This window comes from Vombatus ursinus, unplaced genomic scaffold, assembly GCF_900497805.2.
Source record: "Vombatus ursinus unplaced genomic scaffold, bare-nosed wombat genome assembly UNPS02010320.1, whole genome shotgun sequence".
Taxonomy (NCBI): Eukaryota; Metazoa; Chordata; class Mammalia; order Diprotodontia; family Vombatidae; genus Vombatus; species Vombatus ursinus.
Genome location: NW_020950098.1, coordinates 4,970,177 through 4,982,720, shown reverse-complemented (window position 1 = coordinate 4,982,720; position 12,544 = coordinate 4,970,177). Strand labels below are relative to the sequence as shown.

At 38.8% G+C, this 12,544-nt stretch overlaps 1 protein-coding gene across 2 annotated transcripts in view; it reads left to right on the top strand.

The window, feature by feature from the left end:
* The window catches only part of TBC1D30 (TBC1 domain family member 30), a 118,030-nt gene that overhangs the window by 88,462 nt on the left and 17,024 nt on the right, over positions 1-12,544 (top strand). For both annotated transcript variants that reach the window (XM_027854195.1, XM_027854196.1), the window contains exons 9-11: positions 2,492-2,597; positions 9,350-9,462; positions 10,321-10,460. In XM_027854195.1, the coding sequence (XP_027709996.1) occupies positions 2,492-2,597; positions 9,350-9,462; positions 10,321-10,460 (359 nt within the window). The remainder of the gene's footprint in view (positions 1-2,491; positions 2,598-9,349; positions 9,463-10,320; positions 10,461-12,544) is intronic.

The following is a 12,544-nucleotide window of genomic DNA, read 5'->3' as shown; positions in this document are numbered from 1 at the left end:
GTAGTGAGGTTTAAAAATTTTGGGAAGTGGGGGAGGATAGTTGAGGGAGCACAATTGGATGATCTCAAAATTCTTAGCAGAGTAGTAAGCTAAATTTTCTATTTTGAATTTGGATAGTGAGGGCATATTAGATGATTTGAGAGGAACTGAAAAAGTTTGTAGCTTGTAAGGGATGATATAAGGGACCAATAAAAGTATGGTATTAGAAATGCTAAGTAGCAGTGAGGCCTTCAGGTTGTCCTAGATAAAATTGGAATTTGGCGGTGTAGGAGCAGAATTAGAGAAATCAAATATGGACAGCCATTAAAGCATGGTGACAGCAAAAGTGGAAAGTGAAGGATTCTAGGATGGTAGCTAGTGAATCACTACAGTGGATTCAGGTTCAATAATGACTTAAGTGAAGCCAGAACAGGAGAGATTGATTGGGACAATAGAGTGGGGACTGGAAATCTCAATGGATAGAAAAAGTTGGTTTAGTACAAGTGAAAGAGGTACAGGATATGAGGTTATGCTCAGACAGTGGCATTTGAAGATGGGGATTTTTCAGTGGGGACTGTTTCATGAAATGATGAGGTCCAAGGTGTATGACTAAAAATGAGGTGGAGAATGAAGTCATTGTAATTGAGGAACTGTGGTTGGAAGGGGTGGTAGTCAACATGAATGATCAAGTCCGCTAGGGTATTGGCTAGGAATGAGATAGAGACAAAGTCTGTGAGTTAGTTGGTAAAGTCATTGAGAAAGTTGGGAGAGTGACCTGGAGGTCTGTAGGTGACAACAATAAGGATGGAGAAAGAGTGGAGAAATACGTTGCAAGTATTTCAAGATAAAAGAGAGGTTTCTAAAGAATAATGGTATATGATTGGTGTAGCACTGGGGAGCAAAGAATATGCTAATCCCCCTTCCTAGCCCAGTCATGGTCACTAGTTAGATGTCTACTATATTCCAGGCACTGTGGTAGGTGCTGATTGGGGTGGGAAAAGTAGTGACCTCCAATGGAGGTGGTTGCAAGGAATTAAAATAGCAAACCAGCATAGAATGTGTTTAATCGTTGATATTTGTTTATATATTCAGATGTTAATGATGAAAGAGGAAGAAAAGAGAAAATATAAATTTTATTTCCAATTGTCAATCAACCCACAAAGATTAAGATCTCATACAAGTACTTAATTTAGACATAGCTCTTTGTTAAAATAAGTGCTATTAAGACCAAAATATCTATAAAGAATATAATATAAGCTATATGTCTATATATTTTTGATGTAGTTATTAATGGACGGGCTACTTATGAGCATTACTACAGAGTTCAGCAGATGTATAAGCCGCAGCTACAGAGTAATATCTTTTCTAATGTCTTTGTCTATTTTTATTAAATTTGTATCCCTCCAACTTGTAACTCACTAGGAGAACATGATTGGCAAATCCACAAAGGGTCTGTTTTCTTCATCACACTTTTTTCCTGCCTATCTTGAAAAAGTGTGTTTTTGGTCATAAGGGGATTCACTATACATCACCACATTAGGGAAAAAATAGAGTTGCCCCTCAAAATACATGTGCTGTTAATGGTGGCTAAGTAATTCCATCTTCCTCTACCCAGAAAAAGAAACAAGACCACCAAAATCAGCTCTTCAATCTGTCTGTAGGAAATAGAAATACCCAGGATCCTTGGTCTCAGGGAATTCTCTTCTTTTTGGAAGAAGGAGGAGATTTTAAATTGCACCAGAATCTAGTACCTTATAAGAAATTCTTCGAGGAGAATGGAGAAAATTTTACTTTCAATGAGGCCCTGCTGAGTATATACAATCAGAAAAATATAGCATATCCCAGAAGTCTTACTGCAGTTTTAAACTATGAAAGCTTAATTAAATTAAGCTAGACTTTTGAGATACCCTGTATATGCCATTGAAACAGTGAGTTTTCATTTCTTACTTTCTCTATGGTTTAGTTTCTACATTCTCAATGAAACCATCTATTAACAACAGCAATTTTCAGATTGAGAACGGCATTGTGTCCACAGGGGGCAAATTTAGCAACCAGTTTTGGGTGGTATTTTAGATCAACAGTAGGTCCTTTGGCATATGGCAGCAATAGGGCATAGCAGATGGAATGCTGGATTTGGAGTTGAGAAGATCTGGATTTGAATTCCACTTTTGACATTTACTAAGCTTATGGCGCCTCAGTTTCCTCACCTGTAAAATGGGGCTAATAGTTCTTCTGGGTGTAGCTACTTCACAGGGTTGTTGTGAAGATAAAGTGAGACCAGGTTTGCAAAGCGTTTCACAAATCTTATGTCAAAATGTCAGTTCTTATAATGTACAGTGCTTCAAAGGGGAACAAGTGGACCTGCAGGTCATGATTTTTGTTCATTTTGTACATTATTGTGTTTGTTAGCTCTTAATGGAGGACAACGGCATGAAGTATATATCCTGGTAATGTTTATTTAATTGCATGGCATGGACTTCAGAAAGAGCTTAAAAATTTGTTTTTAATACAGACAGATAGAATGCTGTGAAACAGCGGATGAATTCTACAGTACCATGGGAAGACTGACTCAGGAGATGCTGGAGGACAATCTGATTGAAAGCAATGAACTCATGCAGGTGAGTAAGGAGAGAAGGGGAAGAGAGAAGACCAGCTTTGTTTCATTGGATGTTTCTCTTTTGTGTTTTATAGAGAGCCTTTTTTTTTTAAAAATAGCATCCTAAATAGAAATAAATCTTCAAAGATATAAATCCATGTCTATAGAGAGGTTGTTGTGGTTGAAACACACAACTGGTTGAAAAAATTTAAAATGTAGTCAACCTGTCTCATTTTGCCAAGTTGGCATTCTCTCTCCCACTTGTATGCCTCTGCACAGGCTGTCCCCATAGCTGGAGCACAGTCCCTCCTTATCTCCATCTTCTAGAGCTCTTGGCTTTATTCAACACTTAGCTCATGTACCACCTCCATTAGGGACTGTTTCTTGATCGTTCTAGTTGCATTGTGTGGTAGGAACAGTAGGTTGGCCAGTTCAGTTGGACTGGGGAGTGGGGGAAGGTAGATTGGGGCCAACTAGATACCAAACAAACGAGTTTATGTTTTCTTCTAGAGGCAAACGGTAAGCCACTGGAGTTTATTTGTCTGTCTGTCTGTCTGTTTGTCTATCTGTCTTATCTATCTATCTATCTTATAGTTAATATTTTATTTTTACCCAATTACATGTAAAAACAATTTTTAACATTTGTTTTAAAAAAATTTTTGAGTTCCAAATTCTTTCCTTCCCTGCCCTTCCCTTCCCCCCTTATTGAGGAGGCAAACAATTTGATATAGGTTATACATGTGCAGTCATGAAAAACATTTCCATGTTAGTCATGTTGTAAAAGAAAACACAGACCAAAAAAAAAAAAAGGAAAATAAAGAAAATAAAGAAAAAGTATGTTTCGATCTGCATTCAGATTCAATCAGTTCTTTCTCTGGAGATGGATAGCATTTTTCATCAGAAGTCCTTCAGGATTGTCTTTGTATCGTTTTATTGCTAAGAATAGCTAAGTCATTCACAGTTGATCATCCTATAATATTGCTCTGAATGTATACAGTGTTCTCTTGGTTCCACTCACTTCACTTTGCATCAGTTCATATATGTTTTTCTAGGTTTTTCTGAGAGCATCCCACTCGTGATTTCTTATAGCACAATAGTTTTTCATTACAATCATATACAATAACTTGTTCAGCCATTCCCCAATTGATGGATGCCCCATCAATTTCCAGTTCTTTGCCACCATTAAAAGAGCTGCTATAAATATGTTTGTACATATAGATCCTTTTCTTTTTTTTAAAATTTCTTTTGGATACAGACCTGGTAGTGGTCACTAGAGTTTATTTAAAAGGCTGAGGAAGGGTAACATGACTAGACTTGTGCTTTAGGAAAATCACTTTGGTGGCTGTGTGGTGAGAGACCAGTTAAGACCAATGAAGCAGGGAGACCAATTAAGGAATGATTTCAATAGTCCAGGTGAGAGGGGATGAGAACCTGTTCTGAAGTGGTGGCTATATGTGTAATGAGAAGGGATCAGATGGGAAGGATGTGGTAGTGGTAGAATCAACACAATTGGACAACTGCTTAGACATGTGGGATGAGGGAAAGGAAGGAGTCCAGGATAACACTGAGAACCTGGCAAATCACAAGGATGGTGGTGCCTTTGATGGTAATAGGGAAACTTGGAAGAGGAGTAGCTTTAGGGTAGGTGGGGGTGGGAGAGAGAAAAATGAGTACTAATTTGGGCAGGTTGAGTTTCAGATATCTCTGGGAGATAATAATGTATTTTTGTGAAACCAGTTAATTTCATTTGGTAGAATATGCTTGTATTACTGATCATTTGTATATATATGAGTGACAGTGTGGTATGATAATAGTAATAATGATAACAATAATAATACTAATAGCTAACATTTATATGGTGCTTTCTATGTGCCAGGCACTGGCACATAGTGCTTTACACTATTTTGTACTATTTTGTAAAGCGCTAAGTACTCTGCAATTATTAACTCATTTGATCCTCACAACCATCTTGGGAGATAGGTGCTATTATTATTATCTCCATTTTATAGATGAAGAAACTGAGGCAAGCAGTGTTTAAGTGACTTTCTCAGTATAGTTGCTAGAAAGGCAGCCTCAGAGTCAGGAAGACTTGGGTTTGTCATGCCTTTGATACATGCTAAATGTATGAACCTGGGCAAGTTGCTCAACCTTGCAGTGTCCCAAGACATTTTTAAGTTGAACAGTTGTTGGCCTGTGTTGGTAGAGGGACTTCCTGTCCTTGAAATCAGAGGTCCAGTCCAAGTAGAAATATAGTGTCCTAATTAAGGGAGGGAATTGTCACCCTGTACTAAGTGATGTTTGCACCACACCAAGAGTATTATGTACAATTTTTTGTGCCACATTTTAGAGAGACATTGACATGCTAGAGAGCAGCCAGAGGAGGGTACCTAGCATAGTGAAGGGGTCTCAAATTTATATGAGGCAAGTCAAGGGAATCGATGATGTTTGGTCTGGAAGAGGTAATTCCTAGGAACACAGATTTCAGCTTCATATATTTGAAAGACTGAAAGTGAGAAAGTAGAATTGGACTTGTTTTTGGCCCCAGAGGGCAGAATTCCAAAAACAGAGAGAAACTTAGCTCAGTAAAAAGAAACTTCCTAAAAATGAGAGTAGTCTAACAAGAGAACAGGATGCTTTACAAAGTAGTGAGCTTCCCTTCATCAAAATGTTGAGGTAGAGGCAGGCTGGGCATTTATCAGTGATGCTTTGGCAGGAATCTCTGCATTGGGAGTGGCCTAGGCAGCCTCTGAGACATTGTCCCACTTCAAGATTCAATGATACTTTGGCTCTGAGATAATTGGTAAAATCTAGAATACATTACATTGACTGCCTAGTACCATTCCACAGGAAGCAATTGACACAGTTATCAAAGTACCAGGATTTGATCGCTTTTTTATTATAAAATATACAACCTTTGGGAATGAGAATGTTTTCCAAATTGGGAAGCATTTAGTAGTTTTTAATTTTTTTTCCAAAAGCTATCTGCCTTGTGGCTGTTGGGCTATGCCAAAGAATATTAAACACCATACAGATACTGTTTAGCATTAGACAAACATGAAAGAAATGAGAACATTCAGAGTAAATAATATGACACAAGCCACAGAAGCAATAGGTATAAAATAAATTAATGAGGAAACAACATATTGGAGAAGACATATGGCATAATGGAAAAATACTGGGTTGGGAAGCAAGAGATCCAGCTTCTGGTCCTGGATGTGTCCATGGGCAAACCATTTAAAACTTCTCGGTGTCTCATCGTTTTCTTGGGGATAATTATTGTGAGAAAAAATGAGGTCATTTCAGTCATATACTTTGTTTTCTCATGTAGCCCATATAAGTTCTGAGTATCCTTATCCCATTCTCCTATGTGAGAATCTGAGTCTCAGGTCCCTAAGCAAGACCAAGAGGTTCTGGGGATACCCCTGGAAAGTCAGAGGTAATTCTATAATGGCATTGGCTTGAGCCCCATTGGTATGCTTCTCCCCAGGATTGTCAGTTGAGAATCTGCTTTGTTCTCTCTTCTGGTTCACCACTTCCTGAAACTTCCTAATTTCATGCTTTATTCATAACCCAGTGAGTCTGAGGAAATTTTTCAGCCATTTGAAATAGATTTCCTGTCTGGTATAATTTCCTTTGATTAGATGGTTTGCAAAGACTTTTCACACTTAGTCTATGGCCTATGAATGATATTTATGGATTGGCCATCTTATTATTTAAGTGGGGTAGGGTGATAAATCAATTAATCCCACCCTTATACTAACTTGAAAGTTTAAAAGATGTGATAAAGAAGGCAGAAGGTCTGAGCTGATTAAAAAGGAAACCTACCCAGAGCTGGCCCTTTTTCAGTCTGTCAGATATCTTTGGTTTGAGTTGTCCTGTGTAGGAATAGGGAGAGTTATCTGGAGAATGCCTGTATCCTCTGGGTTTAGAAAGGTTAAGTCATGTACTGAAGGAGTTGGTAGATACAGTATTGTAGCCATGTTTTATTTTCTGGCTAGAATTGTAGCATTAAATTATAGAACAACACAAGTCCTTGACAACCACATCCCTTGCATTCTCTTTATATCAGCCCTCAATGTTTTAATTCTTGCCATCTGCCTTACAACTTGTAGTCCCCCCCCCCCCATCAACAAAGATCAGCTATAATATTGACTTGCCCTACCCTCCAGGCATGCATGTGTCCAATGACATCACAAGGGCATTTTTTTTTTTTTTTTTTGGCTAGGCAATGGGGTTATGTGACTTGGCCCAGGGTCACACAGCTATTAAGTGTTATGTGTCTGAGATCGGATTTGAACTCAGGTCGTTCTGAATCCAGGGCCATTGCTCTATCAACTGCGCCACCTAGCTGCCCCTATCACAAGGCCATTGTAAAAATCGAATGACATCGTGTGCAGAAATGCTTTGCAAGCAATAAAGTACTATACAAATTAAGGTAATATTATTATAACCCTCTTCTTTTTCTTGAGATCCTTTTTGACTTCTAATTAGGTCACTTACTTTGACATAGATTAAGTCAAAGAGGAACAACCAAAATGAGGAAGGATCTTGAGTCCATGCTCCATGAGAATTTATTGAAAATGATTTGCACAAAGAGTGAACATGATACCTGTCTTAAAAGTACTTGAAAGGCTACCATGTGGAAGCTTTCCTCCATGTTCTTCTAGTTTGTTCTGTTTGACCTTAAAGGGCAGAACTAGGGGCAGTTGATGAAAATTGTGAAGAGGGAGATTTAAGCTTGCTATAAAGAAAAACTTCCTAACAATCAGAATTATACAAAGGTTAAATGTTCCTCCTTGGAAGGTAGTGTATTCCTTCTCTTTGGAGATCTTTAAGCAAAGACAACTTGTTAAAGATACTGTATAGCAAAGGTTATTACCCTTTTTTGGGTCATGGATGCCTTTGGCAGTCTGGGGAAGCCAATGGACCCTTAGGAAAATGTTGTTAAATGTGTTTAAAAACATGGGATTATGTATTTATTATTATTAAATGTTACTAAAATTATTTATTATTATTAAGGACATGTTTTTAAATACATGGAATTATAGAGGAAACCAATTATATTGAAATAAAGATATAATTTTTTTTCCACCCAAGATCGTGGACTTCCTGAAATCTATCCATGGACCCCTTAGGGGGTTGGTAGACTTCAGATTTAGAGACCCCCGTTGTAGCACACATATATTTCTGTGTGCGGTTTGGAATAGATGGCCACTGAGATCCATTGCAACTATAAAATTCTGTGATTCTTTAAGGCAGGGGAAAGAGTGCATAATATGTGATATTTATATGGTACTTTTTGCAAAGTGCATTATGAATATTATCTGATTTGTGAGATAACCCTATGAAGCATTATTATCCCTATTTTATGGATGAAGAAACTAAAGCTCTGAGAGGTTGTGTCTTCTCATCTTTTGTCACACAGTGAGGAAGTGTCAGAGGTGGGATGTGAACCCAGGTTTTCTCGACTCTGGGTCCACTACTCTCCACCATGCTGTGCTCCCTCTCGTTTTATAATTGGTCTGTGTCATTCTAGTACTGCCCAGACAGATTTTCTGAAGCCTCAGAGACATTTTTCTATTGTTAGGTAGATGTTTCAAGGACTAGCTTTGGGATCAATGTGGCTGAATTGCTTTGCTGAATGAATTTCTGGAGAAGCTGAAGGAAGAAGCATCATCATAGACTGCATATTGGTGGTGGTCTCAAAAAAGGAAATTAAAAAGGATTACAATTAAAAGTTGAGATTGGTGAGAATAATGATCACTAAACTTTTTGATCATTCATCAGTATAAATAAAATTTTCTGTGAAAGCAATGCTATTGAATATGCTTCATTAATTTTGAACATATTCTTTTGACACCATGCTAATACAGGGATTTTTGAAGGACTGGTTCTGAATTTGTCTTATTTTGGTAATTGGTTTTAGTGGTTGTCATTAATGAAATAGATACATTGCTGCCAATGGAAAAAGTACATCATTGGCTGTCTTTACTAGATATTGACATTTTTCAATTTTTCAATCTCATCTAGCTCCCACTTGAACCCTTTCAGTGATGGAGAATTCAGTACTCTGGCTGGGGAGAAAAACATAAGTGACTTCTTTAAATATATATTTAGACATTTCACTAACAGCTCATGATTTCCACCTTTTTTATTTCTTACACTTTTTTCTCTTTTGAATGAACAATTAACAACTTCCCTCAAAACTCATTCACAACCTTGGGAAAAGGTGACATGTTTGGGGAAAAAAACCCAAAAACCCTGTATTTGCTCATCACAAGATCATCCACCAGATTTCATGTTTACCAAAAACTCTGACTTTAGATGTCTATTTTAAGTTGCCCCACCCTGTGTCTCTTGCCCAAATTAGAGAAAGCAGTAAATGTCACAGAAGCACAGCGATGCCTTCTGTGTGGTGGGGATGCCTGGTCACTGTTGAGGGCTTTGTGAACCCTTGTTTTTCATCAGCATACTGTAGTGGAAAGAACACTGGGAGTCCAGGAGATATAAATTTGAGGCCTGGTTGAGTTCAGACCTCCAGGCTCTAAATCTATGAAAATGACTGCTTCCCTATGAAAAATGACTAACTTCATATGAAAAAATGACCACTTACCCATGAAAAGTGACACATGAAAATGACTACTTACCTACAAAAATGTTTTCTTCCCCCACCCTTCATGTGAGAAGTGTCTCTTCTTGCAAAGCTTCCATAGAGATTCAAGAACTCATTAGAACCAATGAAGAGCCACTTAAAGGTAACATTCTCTTTTTCAGACTGTTTATTCCATGGCCCAGTTCCCTTTCCCTCAATTGGCAGAGCTAAGGGAGAAATACACCTACAACATTACTCCATTCCCAGCCACAGTCAAACCCATTTCAGTTTCTGGGTAAGTGTGTTTTCTTGGTAATATATATAATGCCAAGGCACCTGGTGGTTTTCTGAGCTGGTTTCCACCGGTTCCCCCTGCCCTCACTGAGGCACTTGGGGGGGGGGTGCGGTGTGTCCAGGTGTTGGTGTTTGCCTGCTCCACCGCCTGTGTTTCAGGATCTCCTCCTGGTATGTTGAGGTGGGGCCTTCCATTAGCTTGCTGGGACACCTCCCATTCTGTACTGCTTCCCTTCCCCCAGGGCAAGGGGGGCTTTTCCCGTCAATCCCTCAAGCTACCTGGGCTACAGGACTGCTGCACTCCATTTTTCTTCTGATTCAGCTGTTCCAGGGTTTTTCCTTGGGTGAAATTTTCTGGGTTTTCAGAGGTTATTATGGGAGGGTAAGAGCAACTCACCTCTTATTCCGCCATCTTGGCTCCCGGGAGCGGAAGTGTAAGTGTGTTTTCTTAAGGACTGAAGATGCTGTTGCCTTTATATAGAATGTGAGCTCCTTGAAGTGGGGGACTGTTTTGATTTTTTAATCTATATATACATAGTGACTAACACAGTGCCTTGTATATTGTAGGCACTTAATAAATCTTTGTTGAACTAAATTGAATATTACTAATGAAACATTCATTAATGACAATATTATAGGGATAACACCACATGGAGAATCAGAAACCACCCCCTCTCACATAGACTTTCCATGTAGATTCAAGAGAGAATATCAGAGTTAAATTGCGATGGCTTGATGTAGTTTCCAAAGCAATTAGACACATTTGTAAGCATGATTTGTACAGGGAAATTGGCAACCAGTTAAGAACATGTTCTTTAAAAAAATCAACCACTTTTTTTTTTTTTAAACACTCTCACAGACGGCTTGCCAGGAACAGAGACAGCGATGAAGAGAATGACCTAGATGATGAGGATGCTATTGTCAATGCAGTTGGATGTCTTGGACCTTTCAGTGGATTCCTGGCCCCAGAACTACAGAAGTATCAAAAGCAAGTTAAAGGTAGACAGTTAGAATCTCATCTTAATCTGTTTTATGTTATTATAATGTCCTGAGTCAATTGAATGAGCCTGATGTTCAGGGCTGTGTGGAAGACAGCTCAAAATGGCCCCCAAGAGCCAATTGTTAAATTTTCAGTGTGAGCATTTGCACCTTGGAAATGGGTAAATGATATAGATCAGGACTTGATTTATTGTTTTGTTGATTGTCTAGACTTAAGAAAATGATAAAGTACTGATAATGCAGATTCACCTTAAGAATGTGTTCTTTGTACAATTTTTTTTGAGAGCTGGTTGTTAAACATCTACCTGAACACTGCTGCTATAATTGTTTCCTGTAGTTGGTCCATTTTGCTAGTTTAGTGGCTACCAAAAAAAAGCTTCCTAAAAATATTTTTATTGGTCCCCAATGACATGGGAGTCAATCTCTACAAAGAAGATATTGTTTGTAAGGCAAGTCTATGTCAATGAAATGTAAAATAGTCTTAAAATTTGATAAATATTGCATTTTCTTATTTTTAGGGAGTATGTGGTGGGAGGTAGTAGACAGGAGGATTAAAAGTTGCAGGGTTGGGACCTGAGTGACTAGGAAAGAGGGCAGGGGTGAGGTTGGGATGGACAGGAGGGGACGATGGGTGTAAATGGAGTCCATTCTGAGCCAAGATCTAGATAGGCAGAAATAATTAGTTTCCTGTTTGCTTATTATTTAGTTCATTAGTTTCCAAAGAGTACATAGGAATTTATAATCAAAATAAAGTTCATTAATTTTATATTCAATTTACCACATTATAATATCATTATTAACTATTTACCACGAGGGCACAGATTTATGAAATGAATGACTGACAAATGTTGGAATACTTTGTCTTTAATCATGTAACATTTTAGTATCTGTTTGCACTACAAATAAAAGGAATCCAAGATAAAATGTATTTCATAGTTTTATGAAATCTTGAAGCTGGAAAGGAGACTAGAACTTACCTAGTCGATCTTTTTCTCAATGGGAAAAATGTTTCTCTCCTACATCTCTTATGGATGAATATCTAGCCGTTATTTAAACGCTTTCAGTGACTGGGAGTTCAACACTTTAAGAGCCTGCTTATCCTGATGTCAGGAGGCTCAATTTTTTTTTCTTCCCTATATAACTTGTCAATTTGTTGTTCAGTTGTGTCTGACTCTTTGTGACCCCATTTGAGGTTTCCTTGGCAAAGATACTGGAGTGGTTTACGATTTCTTTCTCCACCTCCTTTTACAGATGAGGAAACTGAGGCAAATGGGGTTGAGTGACTTGCCCAGGGTCACACAGCTAGGAAGTGTCTGAGGCCACATTTGAACTCGGAAAGACGAGGCTTCCCGATTCCAAGCCCAGCACTCTATGCCCTATGGCGCCACCTAGCTGCCCACAAGTTATCTATTAGGCTCTTACTAATTGTTACTCTGTTCCTCACCCACAAGCAGCCTTCCACCACTCCCTTCGGGTAGATGAGCCGTACCTAGGTCATGGAAACCTTTCTTCTTTCCACACTGTCAGCATTTGTGATTTTCCTCCCCTTCTCCTTCCCTGTTCTGCTCCATTGCCTTCTGCTGTCCCTCCCACGCCCCCGTGTCATACGTGCTTCTTACCTTTCGCTAGGTCTGGTAAAGGCAAGATTTCAGTGGCAAGGAGGAGGATGGAGAGTAAATCCTGTTCATCTCCTTTCTCTTCCTCCTTCCACTGCTGCCGTTCCCTCAGTCCCAGTGCCGTGAGTCCTCACTGCTTGTCCTCCTACGTTCCTGTCTCTCTAGGTTCTTGTCTTCTCTTTACCCCAGAGATTTGCTCTCTCGGTTTCCTGTGATGGCATTCCCAGGATAAGCCCGAGTTTGGTTTTCTTCTGAAATGTGTGTGAATCTTGTTTCAGTCCTTTGTACACTCAAGAACCTATCATTAGCATCTGTATTCAATTCGGTTCCAGCACTTATTAAGCTCCCACTATGTGCAAGACATATATCAACAAGTATTTATTAATCACCTATTATCTGCAAGACACTGCACTAGGCACTGGGGATGTACAGTACAAAGATTGAAATGAATCAGGTCCTGCTCTCAGG